Source organism: Pholcus phalangioides, unplaced genomic scaffold (assembly GCF_987345545.1).
Source record: "Pholcus phalangioides strain wild (caught in Gottingen) unplaced genomic scaffold, Ppha-v1.0 ptg000015l_1, whole genome shotgun sequence".
Taxonomy (NCBI): Eukaryota; Metazoa; Arthropoda; class Arachnida; order Araneae; family Pholcidae; genus Pholcus; species Pholcus phalangioides.
Window position 1 is genome coordinate 18,967,359 of NW_028301608.1, and position 20,551 is coordinate 18,987,909.

Genomic DNA, 20,551 nt, shown 5'->3' on the forward strand with positions numbered 1-20,551 from the left:
CGCCAGATTTGATGTTTGTTGAAGAAGGGCCCGGCGAGTTCACACGCACTGATTTAGAGAGTACAAACATGCGAGTGACCAAAACAGTGTGCAAGCATGTGAATGATCCAAAGAGTGACCTAGAGAACAAAAGACCATAAGTCGGTAAGCGACCAAATGATTTACCAAGATGTGCAAGCATGTGAGTGACCATATAGAAAAATAAGGATAGACGTACTTATGTGTATTCTCGTTACTATATTTGTGCAAAGCAATCTTTTCTGTACTTAGTGACCTGCAGACAGAAGCTTATTTACTGGGTGCGGAGGGCGAAGTGGGCTGTAACCTAGTTCGGCAAGTCTTCAGAATGAGCGGTCAAGAAAATTAGACAAGAATGAAAAAATTATGTGGCAAAACCATAAATCAGCCTGTGGTTATAATTTTCCAGAAAGTAAAAATTTGTCGGCCATAGGCGGAGATAGACTTGGAAGGCCGGGGGGAGGGCATGATGATGTCAATTCACATATGCATATATACATTAGATCAGTCAATTTCGCCTTTAACGCTGTGGGGGGCAATGCCCCCCCCCCCCCCACGTATCTCCGCCCATGTGGTCGGCAATTAATATTTCTATAGAAATATCCTGGTAAGAGGGTCGCAGAAGAATCACTTCAACAGGGCCGTCGGCGGTAGGGATGTGCTACCAGTATGGCCGCAGTAATAAGAGGGAGTTAGAGAAGGTACCAGAAAATTTTCAGCAAAAAAAAATCGTATAAATTCAAACTGGATGATTCGCAGAGAAAACCAAATTTGAATGTATTTCAGGGCTGCCCTTACCAGACGCAGTTCAAGGTGCGTCTTGGCAATTTTGGGGCACCAAAAATGTTAGGACTCTCACTTCCGCCTTGATTTTGTAAGAATGTTTGTCCATCAATTTACATGTTATTCTCAAAGATTTCCACCAGATGTCATATTTGTGAGCCACCCCATCCCCCCCCCCCCCCGGGTGGGCCCATTATTCGTTAAGACGGCACTGCTGGGTGCTTGACTACGGGGGGCGTAAATTTCACCCTGTCATCTCTCCTACATTATAACGGGGCGCTAAAATGCGCGTGCTTGCCCCGGCTGTCCAAGCATCTATAGTTGCGGCCCTGCCAGTGGGTGCTCATCTTGAGTTTCATATAGGACAGGCATCTTCAACCGTTACTCGCGAGCACCATGCTCCCTGAACCACCCAGAGAACTCGATGCTCGTGTCCGATTTCGTGCTCACGAGCACTTGACCAGCAATTCCAATTAAACACGTTGTACACATGCATATTCATAGATTGAAATCATCCTGATCTCATGTATTGGTATGCGAAACTGGCTGAAAGGGTGCTCTTCTTTTGATGATGTTCACAGTCAGTGCTTCTGGATTTCTGAATGACGACGCTTGGCAGTAGAGTGGTTAGGGTGCTAACCAGTGGCGGATTAAAGTCGCCCCTTAAAGGACCCCTTAAATTAGAATAAAGTGTGGAATTTTCATTTTTCGGGGCTCTTTGGAAGTCTGGGCCCGGGCGCGCGCCCGATGCGCCCGCCGTTAAATCCGCCTCTGATGCTAACCTTTGACTGTGCAGGTTCGGGTTCGAATCCCAGCTCGGGCATGGATGTGTGTGTTTACCAGGGCCATCTTAACATCATGGGATCCCGGTCCAAGATATGTGAGGATCACATTATAATGCTGGAGATGCTCGGACCCGTTCTACAAATATCCTTGGGTGCTCTAGCCAACACCTTCTGCTCTAGAAGGTATTGCTCGAGCTCTCCAAAACACCTTCCAGCTCCGACGCAGAGCCGCAACTAGAAACGAAAATTCACTCTGTCGTTATTTGCAATTTGGTGTCCATTTTGTGCGCTTCCTCTCGTAATTTTTCACGGAACAAGAGTAGGTGTATAGACTCAAACAGGGCTCAAACTTTTCCACCCGAGACGTTCCCATCCAATACCTTCTAAAGCAGCAGAAGGCTTGCTCTAGAACAGCGGTTCCCAACCTTTTTTGACTCGCGGAGACCTTTCAAGTAAAAAATTCTATGACGGAGCCCCATAGGATAATTTTTTAATTATTCATCGAAGTTGCTGATTTATTTTTACTATTTAAAAATATTTATAATTATTATTTTTTTAATTTTATTGGTTTTTTCATTTTCCTAGAGCTGCCGTGGAGCCCCTGGAGAGTGCACAAAGAGCCCCAAGGGCTCCGCGGAGCACCGGTTGAGAACGGCTGCTCTAGAAGGTGTTGTCCTATCCCCTTATTTAATGCTTATCCGCGAGCTCTGCCAGCTCTCCAGAGCTGTTTAACACAGAGCATTTTCGAAAAACATTTGTCAGAGTCACCGCTCCGGACGTCACGGTGCACAGTTTGAGAACCCCTGGTATAGACAGTTCCGCATATGGGGAATTTGGGGATAAATCTGCAGTCTATTCCCGCAGTTGCGAAAACAAAGGTATTTCTTTTTTCTGTTTTTCTTCCTGTTTCTTCCTTATTTTCTGCTCTACCATAAGTGGACCGAAGTTATAAGGGGGTTGTATGTATAACCCGAGAATAACAAAATATTCAAAGTGAAAATGATTACAATACTTCATAGCTAATTAGATTTTATCAACCATGTTTCTCCCTTTTTCAACCGAAATATTCTTCATGCTTTTTCATTATAGCGTGGAATTATTTTCGAATTAATAAACGAAGTATTTTGCAGGTAAATTTTCGGTTATTATTTAACTGCTATTTATGTGTGATAAATTTTAGGACGTAAACCTTCAAACCATTTATTCTAGACGAAATGGACGGAACAACAAAACTGTCGATTTGGAGAAAACAAATATTCAGATTTTAAATCGATAAATTATTGGTCGTGGATGTATCGCAAACTAATAAACTGGTTAAATGAAAAGAACAGAAGTTCTAATTCGGTTTTTTTTTTTTTTTTTTTTTTTACTTTTATTAAATATACAGACTTTAATTGGGAATTATGGATATAACCGCCGTAGAAAGTGATAAACTCATTAAAAGTTATCGAATGTACCAAGGTGATCAGTGACTATGCATAATCACAACTTTGGCAACTTTCCCGTAAAATCTATAGGTTAAAAAATAGTTTTGAGTGAAATATTCCAAAAAAATTCGACGTCCCTCCCCCCCCCCCCCCTCTAGTGATAAAAAATGGTTGAATGAACTTTAACAATGTGATGTGGATACACTGAATATGGAAGGGAATGAAAGAAAATAGGGGTATATAGAAAGAAAAAAAGGAAAATATTTAAGAAGGTGCTTCATTGTACGGAAATGTGTCCAAATCCCCCATGCGGAAATGCAACGTGCGGATCTGTCGCCAAACCCAAGAGTGGTTTCAAGAGTAAACTCTCAGAGCCCTGTCCAGCGCCCTTGGCACCAGACACCCTACCCTCTCTTTAATTTTGGCCCTACTCTGACGCCACTGCTATCATCCATCACCGTGACACACTGTAGGAATCATGAACTTATTATTATTACTAGAGCACGGATTATATACAAATACAACGCCACAACAGGCAAAATGCCCAACGAGGTGGCTGATACAAAAATGCACTAAAAAAGTGACGAAATATGCTCTAAAAATATGCACTCAAAAATGCCAAAATATGCACTCAAAAATGCCAAAATATGCATTAAAACCTAAAATATACGATAAAAAATCATGAAAAAGTTTTAAAATGAATATTTTCTATTTCTTAGTGCATATATTTCATTTACAAAAATATCCCCCACATATACCTGCAAATGCAAAAAACTTCTACACATTTTTTATTTAGGCATTTTTAATTTCTGGTTTGTTGTAGCTGCTCAGTAACGAAGTACCAGTAACAAAAGAATTTCAACACTATTTCTGAAAAAATTTAACGCTTTTGACATATCTCCAGAAATAGCCTTAATAATAGAATACTTGATATTTGGAAAAAAAAATACGAACATTTCTATTAATTCACTAAATTTCATCTGCGGCAGAAAAACCGATGTTATAAAAATAATAGTAAACCTCCCCCCCCCCCCTCCCCTTAACGGACACCTGTCAAATGCGGTCACACTTCTTTTACGGCCAACTAATATTTTCCCCTTGTATATTAGAAGTATACATTTCAAATCCCAGGTCAACGGCCACTCCTCTTTTACGAACGAATTTTTTTATCCCGCCGGTGAACGCAAAAGAGAGGCTTTACTGCATTATTAGCAATATTTATTTTAAAAATCATAAACAAGTGATTACGCTTAAATAAACTTCCAAAAATATGCACTTATTCTGAAAATTCTTCAATTTTATGCATTTATATGCATTAATGCTAAAAAAGGCCAAAATATGGTAATATGTAATCCGGGCTCTAATTATTACTATGCGTTCAACGTACGATTTCACTTTCAAAACATGTCACGGCATCTACTTTAGGAACCATTGTTTTAATGAATATTTAATTGTGAACAATTTCAGAGATTCCAATGAAATCGTGAATATATAGGGCTGTCCTTACCAGACGCGGAACCAAGTGCAAAATAATAGCTGGGCCAGTTGCGTCTTAACAATTTCAGGACATCAAAAATGTTTAGGACTTCCCTCTACCCCGATTTTATATATTTTGTGGCTCATGGGGAGGGAAAAACTGCCCCCCCCCCCCAGCATCAGAGGTGGAGTCGACTGATCTGTCAATGTATATATATATATATATGAATTGACACATCATCATCATCGTGCTCCCCCAGCAATAATGACCGTGCCCCCCCCCCCCAGACTTACAAGTCGATCTCCTCCTATGTTGCGGGTACAGCGTCATCCATTCTTTCAGAATATACAGGAAAATGCTGAGAAATATCCGTACGAAAAATTTGGAACACACAGAATTAACACAAAATTGGTGAAAATTCAGCACTGAAGGTCATTTTAAACTAACGAGAGAAAGAAGTCCCGAAATTAATGAAAATTTTAGAATTGTGAACTAAAAATAATTGAAAAAGAAATAATTCCAGTACCAATGAATCCAGTAATCGAATGGAATTTTAGATGAAACTTTAGAACTAATGGATGAAATATTTCCAGAATTTATGAAAATTTTTAGAACTCTAATGAAAGAAATAATTCCAGTTGATGAAAGAAATAATTCCAGTTGATGAAAGAAATAATTACAGAATTGATGAAAGAAATATTTACAGAGTTAATGAAGGAAATAACTCCAGAATTGATGAAATAATTCCAGCATCTGTGAAACTTTAGAACCAATGAAAGAAACATTTCTAGAATTGACGAATTCATTCATAATCAATGAAAGTAACAATTCCAGAATTTAAAAAAAATTCTGAATCAACGGGAATTTTTTTTCAAAAGTTGATGCAAGAAATAATTTAAGAATTTGTCGAAGCCCCCAATAACTTGAGAGCGGGCCAGGACCCGCGAGGCCCTGGGGCAGACTTTTTCTTCAAAGCACCCTTGAAAGGGTTATTATTATACAAAATAATTGTACATTTTTGTGGGCCCCCATTCGGCTTGGTGTCCTGCTCCAAATAGTTACAGCAATGAGCAGGGCCAGTATTTTATACCTCCCCTAAGGTGAAACCGCACCTGTCGCACACCCTCAAGGGCGGCTCTGATCGTGAACAACGATTAAAATGCAAAACTGAAACAAAATTTGCAGTTTCGGTTTCAGTTTTAATTTCCTTTAACGCAATGTCAATCTACTACTGGCGCAGGGCAGTGGGCAAAAAAAAAAAAAAAGAAGAACCGAGCACATTTTGGCGCAGGGTGTTATTGATTGGAAAAGGTGGTTTTTTTTTTTTTAGTGAAAATGGCGCCGAGGAAGACGATGGTGTTCGGTCGCGAGGCCGAGAATAGAAATACGAATGGCAGTAGAAGAGGCGGCAGCGTTGTTAGGAAGAGCTCTCCGAGCAACGGGGTCGCCCCTGTTAACCCTCCGGTTCCACCTTAGACTCGCTACCAACGGCGCAATCGATAAGAAGCCCGCTAAGCTCTCCGTAACGCGGGTTGGAAACTAGGCCTCGTCGTTGTGGAATTACGGCTTTCGCACGTCGGTCAGCGGGCCTCCGCGCCCCGGAACGAAATCGACTAATTATCGCGTCGGTGAAGAATCGTTGATCAATATCGGGCGCATATTAATGTAATTTAATCATCGACTAATTGTTTGGGAATTAGAGAAACTGGGGTTTATATATATGAGCTCTGAAAATTCAGTGAATTATATTTCACGATAATAATAACAACTAATAATGTGCGCTGCAGCAACCGGTAGTGCCGACCGCGGCTTCACATGGTCCGACGAAGAAACCAGCGCATTGCTCAAGTTCTGGGGCGCCAAAGATGCACAGAATGACAGCGCCGGCAACAAGCGCAATTACGTCGTTTATGAGAAGATCGCCGAGAAGATGTCCACCCTGGGATTTAACAGGTCCACTTCCCAGTGCAGGGAAAAGATCAAGAGGATGAAGAGGGAATACACCCTCACGAAACAGTTCAATGGCACCACTTCGGGTCCAAAGAAGCTCATGCGTTTCTACGACCAATTCGAAAGGATTCTGATTGAGAAACAGAATCAGAACCAAAGGAATACCACTCTGAGGCTTGTTAGGGAGTATGTGCCGGCGTCTTCGACTGAATCTCAGCAAGCTGCACATTTCAACAAGCGGAAAGACTCTTTGGTTAAAACGCCTTCCACACACTCGACGCCTTTCCCAGATGTTCCTCATCCCCATTCTGTCGAAAATTGGACTGGAAGCGAAGAATTACAAAGCGGGGAGATGCCTGATCCTGATACAGGTACTTTGAGGGAGAGGAATCTGTGAATTATTTCGCAATATCATGAAATATTATATTTCTTATGATAATTTCTTAACTTTGTTGGGAACTAGCAGCCCGAAAAATTGATGCCTGGAATGCTTTAGCAAGTTTGGCAGAAAATAAAGAAAGAAACACTGTACTAAACGTACATACATCAGTTTAGTAATCTACATAAATATGCTTTGTAGCGCAAATAAAGCTAGTAAGAAATTAAAGAGTGAAACCTCGATATAACAATATTCCGCAGACAAACAAAAAAATATCATTGTAGCAGGGTTGTCATTTCTACCTTTCCAGGGCAAAGAACTCAATGTATGTATATATGTATACCATTTCTAGTTTATTTTCTAAAGCTGGGGGGGGGGGGGTGCAACAGGCCTCTTCAAATGACGGCCTTGCATTGTAGAGGGATTATATTGTTATATCAAGAGGCAGAGAGGAGGTAACATTATCCTTACGTGTGATCAGATTTATGCTTTTGTTGTCATCTTTTCTATATCTGTATCATTAATACAACTGGAAAATGTGCTTTTATGTATTTATTCGCCACTAAAAATTGTGTAATTGATTATTTTATTAACAGGGACTTTCACTTTAGATTCATTTGCACTTTCATCTCTTACACAGAAAGTAGCAATATCAGTAACTTTTTTTTATGCTTTCGATAATCCTTTAGTGCCAAATATTGGTGTTATTATAACTTTTTCAGAAGAACGAGAACAAGTGACAAAGTTAAAATTCAAAATGAAAAGCAGAACATTAAAGTATTGTTTTATATAGCGGTTTCAAAAACCTCTCAAAGATATCATTATAGAGGGATTTGTCATAATGAAGGATATGATTTCATGGAGAGAAATTTGACAGACAATGGCCAATTCAGAATGAGATTTGAAAAAATATCGTTGTAGAGGGATCTATCGTTATATCGAGTGTATCATGGTTTCAACTTCTAATTAGTCTTGCAAAAAGTAAGTGTTTAATGTAGTGAATTGCTTTTTGAGAAGAAATAGTGAGCGATCATTAAAATCTTACTAACTTTATTTGTGCTACAAGAGCATTTTTATGTAGATTACTGAACTGATGTATGTATATTGATGTGTTTCTCCTTCCTTTTTTGCCAAACTCGCCGAAACATTGCCAAGCAACAATTTTTCAGGTTGCTAGTTGGCTGCCATTGTTTTAAATTCCCCTTCCCCCAGCAGTAGCCCACCCAGGCTTCAAAAAGGGAGGGCCTCGCTCACATAAATTGAGAACTGGTTCAAATTTTTGAGAATTCGCCAGGTAGGGCCTTAGAAAAATCACTTGGCCTGAGGGCCCCCCATGACGCTTTTAAGACAGCCCTGCCCCCCACAGTAGCTTGGCAGTATAACAATATACTTCAAATCGTGAATGCGAGCCAATCTCTGAGACATAAAGTTAGTATTTTAATGTTAATATTATAAATGCGCCCAATATGTCGATCAGGCTACTACTACTACTAAACAACACATTCACCTCATCCATATTCCTCTGCGGAACTTCTAACGAATTGGTGCATGTTGAAATGTGTGTATATGTGTTGTGATCAGATGTGAAGTTTTGTTTCTGTGTAATGCTTGTTATGTGTAGTGCAGCCATCTGCCACCAACTTTTCTCGCTATGACTGAATAATTTTATCGTTTTAAGCCTGTTGCTCTCTGTGGCGAGACTTTTTAATGGGAAAATTTGCTCACGTTCATACCTTGAAGTTGGGAACCACAGAAAACCAACTTCAGCTGACCACCACTGTGGCGACAGTAGGGTTCGAACCCGGATGCTCGCGATGCGAGTCCATCACTATGGTCAATCGACCACCACAGCAGCTTGTCGATCAGGCCACTCTTGCAGGCAAAACAAACATATTCACCCATTCATGTTGACCGAACAGCTTGAATTCATTCAACCTTAATACCAACAATTGCCATGAAAGTCTGACATGTTTTATCATTTCCAACATAATTTTTATATCTATGAATTTTTGCTCAAGTAAATCTCTTAACTTCAGATGAAGCTGTAGATCCATGGGCTCCGGCAGTTGTGTTGATAGAAGGTGATGAGGCTGCTTCTTCATCCTTCCATGGTAGCCATAGCAATGTTTCTACGGCAGCTTCTTGTTCTGGTAAGATCCCGCTTCTTATCATGTCATTATAGTGAGCAGAACTGTTATTTCTGCATCAAATGCCAATTATTTGATAACGGAATGCTCCAGGATATGGGGAGAGCCATGCATTTTACACACTTGACTAATTCTGACAAATTTTTAATGTAGCCTATTGTTTGTGTCAGGTCCCGTTTGGTGTTTGAAGTTATGGAAAATTTAAGCTGTTTGAAATTTTCAAAACCTCTCTATTTTCCCCTCACCCTCTCAAGAATACATTTGTTCAATATTTTCTACAAATATGAGTTATTGAATATTGACAGTTCATAATACAGTCAATAATGAATTATGCCATCAAATTGAGAACAGAACTGATAAGATCAAGTACGAAAACATAGGTCTGAAGAAAACGGCCTAGAATTGGGATGTGTCTTGACCCTTTTCATTCTACAGACCCTTTATGCCAATGAAATGAAGGCCACAGACACTTTTACGGAACAATATTAGAATATAATAATGTGAAGACAATAAGTTAGGCTAACCTTTTTCTCCTCTGGCCCCCTCAGAAAACCAACCCTAAAGCAGTGCATCTTCAACCACCAGTTCGTGAAACATTTTGTCCAATTTATGTTGCCTCTAATTACAATTTCAGATTTAACAAATAAAATACCGTCTTTATGTTAGTTTCTATTTTTCTGGTCATAAACAGGTCCGTGAATAATTTATCCCCTTTCAGCTGCTCCGTGAAATTCAAAATTTTTTCCTGCCCACATGTGTTAAAAGGTTGAAAAGAACTGTCCTATAAAATACCTCAAGGACAGAGGTGTACTCAAGATTGACCTTGGGGGGGGGGGGGAGTCAAAAGAAATCTCTTCCAAACAAATTTTGATTTGCTACACTTTAACTTTTTAATGCCCAGAGAGAAGACCTGGGAGGTTCACGAAAATCTTGAGATTTTTTGTGTTGGAAGTGGACTTGTGTCCAAATGTTGACCACTTTCCTCTCCCCCGTTCCATTTCTCCATGAGTTTCTATTCATGCTATCCTTTGCATTGACTTTCATTCTTTCATTTCAGTGGATTTTCGGGAGATAATTTGTCTGCTGAAACCCCCCCCCCCCCCACCTCAGAGTATTAGGGGCCATTCAAGTATTTTGTCAGCAGATTTTTATTCATTTTTTTATCCCCTACTCCCCCCCACCCCCCTTGTCAGCAAAATTTCGTTAGCAGCCTAGAATATTTCATATCTTGATAAAGGGTGGTTGATGATGTAAACAACCTTCAAACCCCCCTCCCCCCTTTTGTCATCAAAAGTCAGCTAATTTGAAACACCCCCCCCCCCAATGCTGACGTAATACTTGAATGACCCTTTATCTCTTTGCAAACTGTGCATTGAGTACCCTTATCTTTCTTTAATAGTCCAGAATTTAAAATCCCATTGATAGGGTATTTCAGTTGCCTCTTTGGTTCCCGTCTCTGACACAAGCTTTTTTCTTCTCCCCCTTGTTGTTGACAAAAGCCTCAAAGACATACCCATACCCCCTATTTGAGACGTCTTTGGGAGTTTGCATATACGGCCGTCTTTGGGCGTCTTGGGCAATAAAGAGGTAAAAAAGCATTGTGAATTAGTAGAATTTGATTAAGGTTACAGAAAAGGGTCTTTTCTTTGATATTTAATTAATTTTTTTACAGAAATGTAGAAAATATTTCATTATTAAATTTTTAGTAATCTTTGATGTACAGACCCCTGTATACCTCTACCCAAGGGAGTAAATAGACCTCCCTCCACTCTCCTTTGTTAAGAACTCTGGACTTAGAACAATTATTTCACTATACAGTAGGTCTCATTTCAACGCTAACTTCAATGAGAATGACCTATACCCTCTGTGTAGATTTATTATTATTCCATTGTCTCCAGAGGTGCAGGCAGGAGGGGAGGCGTTGTGTAGAGAGTCCATGCTTCCCCTCCAAGTCAAAAATTAAAAACATTTTTTTAATATTTTCATTAAAAAATATATATATATTGGGAGAAAATGTTTTTATATCATTCATATCTTGATCAATTTCTTTTCATTTGAAATGATTTTTTAGAGGTTAGTAGCTCAAAATTTCACTGGACGAAATTCCTTGAGCTCCACCTTAAAATTTGTTGTATTCGTTCCAGAGATCGATCCTGGGGCTGAACTATCTCTGCAGTCCTTACCCGAAATCCAGTAGTTAAGCCCTGATTTGTTCTTAGCTGGTCAGTAGTTACAGATTGCATTACCATCTCTAAACTAAAGACTCTTTTTCAATAGTTACTTAGGTAGCCCCTGATTATTTTCCCATTACCCTCTCCTATTTCAAAGCCAATCCTTGGGACATCATATTGTATGTGTAGCTTCTACTGCCTTTCTCGCAGTTTGCTCCATCACTTCCAAGTAGCAATATCAACCACTTTGAGAAACACTGATGTAGATTGTGGAGTTACGTATGTAAGTAATGCCCCCCCCCCCCCCCAACACCAAAATCACATGTTTGATGTCGATTGGAAGCCACTTGGATTGTTTGACAATTTTTTTTTTGTAAGATGGTATTCTGCGTGGTTTCTGAACTTGTGTATATAGGATATATCACAAATTCACAGCTACGTGTTTGATTTGCAGGTGTGGCTGAAAATAATTACAAACGAGGACGTGGATATACTATTGAGTTTAAATTGAATGTGCTTTCAAAACTTTGTGAATTGAATGGAAATATTAGTGGCACATCCAAGTACTTTGGTATACCAAGATCATGTGTTCAAGATTGGCTGAAGCAGAAAGTAGAATTAGAAAAATGCTTGGAAGATAGAGAGGTCACTACCAGAAAGCGGTGTAACATCCCATCTTCAGGTGATAGTCAAAAGAAAAGGGCAAAATTTCCGGAAATGGAAAAAGAACTAATTTCATGGATAACAGAGCAACGAAAAAATGGTTTTCCAGTAACTGGCACAAATATTAAAGTTCGAGCAATGCAGCTTATTCAAGATGGAGAAGCCAATGTTGATTTTAGTGCATCTAATGGATGGCTGGAGAGGTTTCTCAAAAGATGTGACTGACACTTTTGATTGAACTGTGACAAATGTTTGACAGAAAATTCCAAAAATTTGTGCAAAACAGTTTTCGTTTCTTCATCTGCTTTTTTACTCAAACAATATTGAACCTGTTAATATCAAGTGCTAGACAGCAAGAACAACATTTCTTTGTGATTCAGTTTACCTAGATATAGAAATTTTGATGTTAAAGATGTTCATGAAAGTTTCTTGCAAAGCAACTGGAAGTTTATGATTCACGGTTATTTTAAGTGCTATGGCTGATTGCACAAAATTAATTGATTTTAAACTCGTGCATTCAAAGTTCAAAGGACTTGAAAACATTCCGAAAAGTTCCATGACCTTTGAACTGATGAAAAAATATAAACAGGATGGAAAAAAAGTGCTTGTTGTGTCGAAAGTGCCTTTCATGATGACTTGAAAGAAAAGTGTGAGAAATTGCAAAATCAGAATTTTTTTTTAAGTAATTTGATCATACAGTAGGCCCCCGATTATAATTGGAGCTAATACAGACTGCCCCAAATTGTTTGCACAGCAGATATCTTTGCAACCATTGACTTCAGAAACTTACTTTCAATTACAAAAGTTTTCAAATGGCATGCAGTCACCTAAAATCTCAAAATTTGTTTTAGATCCACTCCCCTTTTTATGGACTGTACACAAAGAGAATGAATTTAAGTTTGTTTTTTTAATTCATAATAACAAATTTTTTTTGACAGTTACAGAATTTTTAAAATTTAATTTTTTCTTTTTCACTTTCTCAATCAATGGCGATAAATGCTGAAAACTTCAAAGTCAACTATCTCTGTTAATATTGCATCAAAAAATATGCAATTTTTATAAATGGCTTCTCAGAGCCACCTTTACATTTCACTAGTTAGAAGTTTTAGCACACAGGGTCTACATAAAAAGTTAATTATTAATTTTTTTTATGTATACAACTTGGGAAATTTAAGTCATTTTGAGAAACTGCACTTTTAAGAATTTCTTGTAATTTATGTGTCTAGACTCACTTTCGCAGAGCTATCCGCTGAACAAACAATTTGGGACAGTCTGTATAGACTGGACCTACCTAAGATAGCCAAAAACTGGAATAATATGAACCTTGTTTTGAGGTTAAATAAAATAAAAGATTTAAATGGTAAAAATCACATTTTCACTGAGATTCTTCTAAGTTATTGTAAAATGTAATAAAAATCTATTATGTATAAGATGGATTTTCATCTCTCTGTGTATATGTGTCAGTACAAATCTTCAATTTTTTGATACATTTTCACAAAATTTTACCTGCATACTAAACTGGATATGACTTAAACGATAGGCTACTTTAATTTTTTAAACTTTTAAAGTGTCAGAATTTGTAATGAAATGGTGGAACCATTGTTTCCATATATTCATTATGGAGGTGAAGGAAAAGGATTCATGCTACTGGGGTAGGAAAGAGAACTAGTTTTGAAAACAGAAAACACCCACTGCAAAAACTACTCCCCACTAAAAAAGAACTGTTTTTGAGGAAGAAACTATTTGTTCCCTGTTAATCATTATCTATGAATAGACGATAGTCGCAGGCCATTATTTTATTGGTTTGAACCATGAAAGATGTTCAGATATGCTTATAAAATGTCAGTATCAAAAAAATGAACTCAGTATAAATATTCATTAAGTACAGTAGAACCTCGATTATCAAGGTTAATGGTAGGGAAGGTGAACACGGATAATCGGAAAACGAGGTTAAACTGCCAGGGGTAAAAAGAAAAAAAGATTTAAAATAACAAAATTGGAAGAAAAAAAAGAAGTAATTAATCTGTATTTTACCTGTTTAAAATGACTATCCACTATATATATATTCATATCTGTGTAAATAAAAAAATTACATTTATTGAAGGATAGCCACGATTATCCGGAAGATGATTATGGATAACCAAAAAGCACAGTTATCCTTTTCCTGTCAGCCATTCTGCACAGTTATAAAATGTACTATGAGAAACACAAACATGGAGTAGTGCTGGCCTAGATGAGCCATGCGGTCATGTGACTATATCCAAAGTTACACCATTCTTGTGCCTTACCTTTCAGTTGCGAAAAAACCAATACATTTAGACTAACTTGCTGGCATTTCCTATAATTGGTTGGAAATCTTCAAGTGGTGATCATTCTTCCAGGACAATGTCCAGTTCTTGTGTGTGCACATATAGGGGCTGCCATTTCAACACGTTGACATTGGAGTTCACCTCTGACAATGGGGGGGGAGTCTGTAAAATAAAGAAGAAATCTCATTCTACAAAACGGAAATGTTTGTTTTCATCACATCCTTCACAAAATCTTACATTTATTTATTTAGCCAAAAAAAAAAAAAAAAACCACGGATAGAAAAGAGTTGAACATGAAATTGAAATTTTCGTAGCATGGTTAATCTGCTTCCTGGTTAATCCATTCACGGATAATCAAGACTCTACTGTTCTGTACTTGAAGTTTTTTATTGCTTCAAAAATTTTATTTTAGAAAAGTTTTCTTTTGATATCAAACCACTTGCTATTTTCACACAAAATGTAAAGCCCTTGCTACAGACTGTATTCGTAGTTGAACCAGTTTGTTACCACATTAAGTGTTTTATACATTATTTTATTACATCTACTTTTCTCAAATTAATTCGTGAAAAATGTACCTCCAAAAACACAAAACTTGGTAATTTAGATCCTTTGGTATTTCGTGAGTTGAATGTTTTATAATTTAGGGAAATCAGATTTCAGTAAAAAAAAAGTAGGGCATTTCTAGCCAAACCTTGTTGAGTATCACTTACTCCTACTAAGTTAGAGTATTACCACTGATTTACAAAAACAGTAAACGACCAGAACCAATCAAAACTGCATTACATACAGGGTGAATAACTATTTTTTGGTTGGTGGAGGATTCACATTAAAAAAAAATCACCAGAATGTATCGTGACCCTATCTCTTCAAGGCCCTAATACACTGTAAGGTTCCCAAACCAGGGTTCTAGGTACCTGCTACAACTAAACCGTAGACCGCACTTTGTAAATATTCCTCTGTATATTAGGTTATAATTGAATAATAATAATCTATGAAGTTTGATAATTTTTTTATGCCTTGAAATTCTAACAAAATTTTTGTCTGAGAAAGATTTAGTACAAGCTAGGTATACGTATTATAGAACAGTTTTGATCGAGATAAAATTATATTCAGAAAAAAACCAAAAAGTTAAAGTGGCTCTATCATTTTGGGAGACGCCTTATATGAAATATGCATGTTTTTAAAGGTGAGCGTCCTCCTCATAAAAAGAAAAAGAAGATAGCTTCTAGAATGGCCATGTTCCAGAGTATGATGGAGGCTGTAACGGCGAAATTTGTGGAATATCAGGAATCAGCTGATGCAAGATTTCTTGCGCAGATGGAATCACTGGAACAAGACCGCAGAACGAGCGAGGAGAACATCCAAAAGATGTGGATGGATTTCGAGGAAAAGCGTAGGAAAGAAGAGCAAGATCATGAACTTCAAGTTATCTCAACTTTTAGAGATATTATCGGGCAGATATCCAGCAAAAAAGCACCACCAGAGAAAACATGAAGGTCTAATTTTTTTCCAAACAATTTTTAATGGTATAATCAAAAGCATATTTTTATTATTTTATTTCAAAAAAAAAGATTATCTGTATCAGGGGTTTTGTACTTTCCAGATGTTGTGGGTCACATAAAAAAAGAGTCTGTTGTCCCAAAAAATCAAACTGCAGTTAAGAATTTTAAAATGATGTCTTCATTCCTAACAATTTAGTGTTAATTAATTGATAAGGTTTTGCAGCCATTGTCAATAGACAGATGCAACAACCCATGTGCATACAAAATACATGACAAATGCCTCACAATTGAAAGAGAGGTTGTCAAAGCAAAGAGCTGTCATTGGTACGAGTTCATTTTCCTCAACATTTTCCCAACACTTATTGTTGACATCATTAGGTGGTGTCTGAGTTGTGCATTACTTTCCTTGAATGTACAGAGGCCATTTTGAAATATTTAAACTCCTTTTGTCTACCCGCATCTTTCTGGACGTACGGATGACAATTGTGGTGACATTGATTCAAATTTACAATGACCAGACACATCAACATTGGCATGAAACCTCTCCATAGTGATCAGTGTTGAACTTTGCCATGGGGGGGGGGGGATACTTCCCCCCGGGGATATAATCATAGTCCAAATTAAAAAAAACACTCAAAAAATGTATTTTTTTATTTTTAAAAATTTCAGTTGAATGTTCATTTGAATGCAGCACCTTATAGGCCCTGGAACCTAGGGCTTGGCCAGATCCAGTGAAATCCCACTCTGCATATGCCCTAGTGAGTTATATATATACCTATATAAACATCTAGCAACCCTAGAGCCACCTGTTTTCTTCATATCTCAGAGCACCCTACAATAACATTCTCTCTGTAAAAAGTCCTTGGGCTCAGCCTGGCACTATTGGTGCAAATAAACCCAGGCACCGCTGTGGTGGTCGAGTGGTCATAGTGACGGACTCGCATCGCGGGGACCCTGGTTCGAGCCCCACCGTCGCCACAGTGATGGTCGGCTGAAGTTGGTTTTCTGTGGTTCCCAACTTTGAGGCGCAAATGCGAGCCGATCTCCAAGTTGCCACAGAGAGCAACAGTCCTACAAACAGTACAAATATTCAGTCACTACACATCACTCACTTCACTTCTGAGATATAGATGGCAGCACTGAAAAATCATACACAACACTAGATACGCACTCAGACTATTAGGTACACACACGTACACTTCTGGCACAACTCACTTGGTAGTAAATTGCCTATGGCGAAAGACCTGAGTTGTGCTCAGTTTCAAAAAATAAATAAATAAAATAAACCCAGGACGCTTTGCTGAACTGCTACTGCTCAAAAAAGCTGTTTTTTAGCTCACAGCTCTGGGTGATTTTGACTGCAAAAACAATTTTTTGCTTGTTTAGATATAGAGTAGCGCAGCGGGTGGATCCAAAACCGCCTTTATCAGATGTGGGTACCACAGAAGGCTTATATCCCTGGAGGGACAGAGCCTGGGCGGTGACTGGTTTGTCGGGCACAACCGGAGTGCCTCAAGAAATCAAGAAGTAGTTACATTTTTCAAGAATTGGCCACGTAGGGCCTTAAAAAATCACTTGTCCCTGGGACCCATGATGCTTTTAAGATGGCCCTGCCAACCACGGGTTCTACATAATTCTTATACTTTTCAGGTGTGTTAAAGCCAGATATTAGCTACTTGTTATTCGCTCTATCACCATGCTTTGAGGTCAGCCTGGATCACAAGCTTGTCATTGTATTCCTTTATCCTTTCAGCGAGTGCGTGGTGTATGCAGCAGATACATGGAGGAAAGGGGGAGCACCACCTATCTCCTACATACATGTGCTCACTGGAAGGCTAAATTTGATCACCGACCCTTTTCAAGTCTGAGTTTGTCTTCTCTCGAATTCTCTCACATGCATATAAGACTTTATCATTACAGTAAAGATCAATGAGTAAAATGCAACAAGAAACCCAAAGATCCAAATTTTTTCGGGAAAAAAAAATATAATACATAATTTTTGAAGAAAAAATGACTTCAGTAATATTGAGAATATCTCCCGTAGCTTCATAATTGAGTATGGCCATCCGTAGCAGTTGGCAACTCAGACCAATCAGTAGCCCCACTTGACAGGATGAAAAGGCATAAGTGCATGCTGTGATCATTGCATAGGCGGAGATAGATGTGAAAGTCTGGGGGGCACGATGATTGCTGGGTGGGGGTATGATGATGTCAATTCATATATACGCATATACATTAGATCAGTCAGCTCCACCTTTGACCCCCCCCCCCCCCTGTATCATCGCCTATAGATCATTGATCTATCAGTGGTTGAAAGCCTCCTTGAACTTGCAGTTAAGAAAGGAATTCATCATCCAGTAATATACAATTCAGACATCTCCCAAAGGTGCCAACCACTTTTTCGGGGGAGGTGTTGAGAAAGAAATGAGCATATGCCGACAACCGGCCCTATGTTCTGAGTGCCTCTCTTTCAACTTGGAGAGAAATATAAAAGAAATATTTGGAATTCACAAAATACTTGCGAATTTAGGAAGCATCTAATGATTGTAAATACTGCAATATAGTGTAGTGGCCTTCAGGCCTCATTGAAATTATTTTTTTATTCAATCATAGTGGATGGGACCTGCCTTGGAACGGGGGCAAACTGATTTATTGGATAGAAGGTGTGAGGAATAACTTCCAAAAAAATTATGAGCAACTGACATGTGAAAAACAACATTTTAAATCGAATTAAAAGACAGTTTTTAATTATTATTTTCAAATTTTTGACTGCCTGTGGAAGTGGAGAGCAAAGAGTCCTGAGAATGCCTCCATTTAATCATGTTCTAATGTTAAAAAGGTTTTTTTCCCAACGTGGGATATCACTGCAAAAATTCCAGAACGCCATGCATTGAAAACCTTTGGTCTATACAAACATTTTTTTAAAATTTATCTCATATGTCTATCATTGTGTGCCAGCTGCGTTTGAACTGTTTATGCAACATAAAATGCTTTCTTCTTGGATATTGTGAAATTATATCCAAGTTGAAGCAAGGCATGGAAAATCGCTATAGCAAATGTTATTTGCTATAACATTTTTTTCACATTTCATTTTTCATTATGATTGGTGATGTCAATCTTATTGATTATCATGGCCCCCCACAGGGTTAGAGCTGGCGGGGCCCTGCACAAATCTCTTTTTTTTTTCACACTATAAATCTACCGTAGAGCTAATCTACAAAAGATTCCAGTCTAGGCTGGGGTTGTGGGGGGCCATGTTGATCATAATTTGAATAATATTAAGTGAAAGCTGTATGTGTCCTTAAATTTTTCATTGAGGGTATTTCTAACATTGCATCAGAAAATAAAAGTTTCCAAGAATCTCCTGGATTTGAGATTTCAGAGGTAACAATAGCGGTACTTTCAAGAAATTTTGATGCTTATTTTGTAGTCACAATCCCTGTGGAAATTTTTCCTGCCTACAGCTTTATATATGTCAGTAACATTTATTTGTTTTTTCTTCAGTTTGTCTATTGTTTATTATTTAGTCTCATCTGGGTTATAGTTCATTTAGGTAATATTTCATAATGTTGAGAGAGATGGTTTTTGCTCACCCTGATACATCAAGGAAAAAACTTTCTGGATATTAATATCGAGATTAACTCAATGAAAAGTCTATGGCCGAGTTTCAGGGTAGACCACCAGACTTTTCTTTGTGAGTTCACTTCCACATTAATATCCAAAAAGTCTCTTTCCTTGATTTCATTACTTGTGTCACCACCATTAATATGACAGCATGACAATGTCATACCTTGTTAAAATATATTTTCAGCTCATTTCTAGATCAAGGTTTGAATCTCTTGTTTGTTAATTAGTAAAGTCTTAATGCCTCCAATTATCTATAAATCTGCCTTTTTATACAGAGCTAGTATTGGTTATACAGTAAAATCGACAATTCTGTATCTTGGAAGACTTGAATTGTATTCTTGACAATGACAAATTATTGATATGATTAGTCATTGTGAATAGGATTTTATGATTGCCTGTTCTTTTAGTCAAAATGAAAATTGAAATCACATATTATGGTCTCTTTATAATGCCATTTCGTCACAACCTTTCACACACATAGATCATTTGATCATTTTGTCGCACCACTGTAATTTTCTGCACACAAGGACTAATTAGACTGGGACCTACAATTTATTGCCGATTCCGAACTGCAGGCTTGTTTTTTATACTCATCAAGAGGTTGATGCGCTAACCCCTCAATGGGGGACTCTCATGTTCTTTGCATCCATGGATTCTTCTGTTGCAGCAGAGTATCAAATTTTATTAATAGCTCGTTGCTATTCGAACTAAGTATTCTTGTCATTTGAAAAATATGTACATAAAAGTTGAGCTTAAAATATTGTTTACAAAAATGTTGAGTTATAAAAAAAAACAAACTGAAAACTACGTTTGAATTTGTATATTTGTTTTATATTTTTTCAGGGTATTGTAAATCAGTGATGCAAGTCTTTCTTGTACAGACTTGTGATCTTTGTTACAATCGTTATTTTAGAAGAAATGGGTTCTAAATTTGTATATTCATTTTGGTTTACTATGGTATGTTGTTTTATATAAGTTATTAGCACCTAACTGAAGTATGATACATCTCTTTTTAATATTTCTAATATTTTTAAAACCTAAAAACTAATATCTCGTTTTTATCATCCCAATAGAAATGCTATTGCAAATGAAAATGGTGGTAAAAAATCTGTCATTTATATAATGAATATGCGAGTCATACATTCAGACCTCTATAAGTCGATACCAAATAAGAGGATAACTCAGTTATCTCTGGATATTGTTTTTCTAGTCCCATTCCGTTTCTACATATATCAATGTAAAAGACAGTCACATATTTTATATACTCGTTTATATGCCACATTTTTTAATTAAAAAGTTTGTTGCTATATTGA

At 37.7% G+C, this 20,551-nt stretch overlaps 1 protein-coding gene across 2 annotated transcripts; it reads left to right on the forward strand.

The window, feature by feature from the left end:
- The first annotated feature begins 5,822 nt into the window (after positions 1-5,822).
- Positions 5,823-16,522, forward strand: LOC149075609 (uncharacterized). Of its 2 annotated transcripts, none has more exons than XM_089243091.1 (3): positions 5,823-6,811; positions 8,856-8,969; positions 11,592-13,234. In XM_089243091.1, the coding sequence occupies exons 1-3, from the start codon at positions 6,265-6,267 to the stop codon at positions 12,023-12,025; spliced, it is 1,095 nt and encodes a 364-aa protein (XP_089099217.1). In that variant the 5' UTR covers positions 5,823-6,264; the 3' UTR covers positions 12,026-13,234. The 2 variants fall into 2 exon arrangements, with proteins under 2 accessions (XP_089099217.1, XP_089099218.1); XM_089243092.1 differs by lacking the exon at positions 11,592-13,234 and adding an exon at positions 15,296-16,522 and having other exon boundaries at positions 5,871-6,811.
- Positions 16,523-20,551: the final 4,029 nt, after the last annotated feature.

Excerpts from the sequence above, each read along its gene's own strand:
- LOC149075609 (XM_089243091.1), top strand. The coding sequence starts at position 6,265 with ATGTGCGCTGCAGCAACCGGTAGTGCCGACCGCGGCTTCACATGGTCC. Across the intron at positions 6,812-8,855 it reads GATGCCTGATCCTGATACAG|ATGAAGCTGTAGATCCATGG; the intron begins GTACTTTGAGGG and ends TCTTAACTTCAG. Across the intron at positions 8,970-11,591 it reads TACGGCAGCTTCTTGTTCTG|GTGTGGCTGAAAATAATTAC; the intron begins GTAAGATCCCGC and ends TTTGATTTGCAG.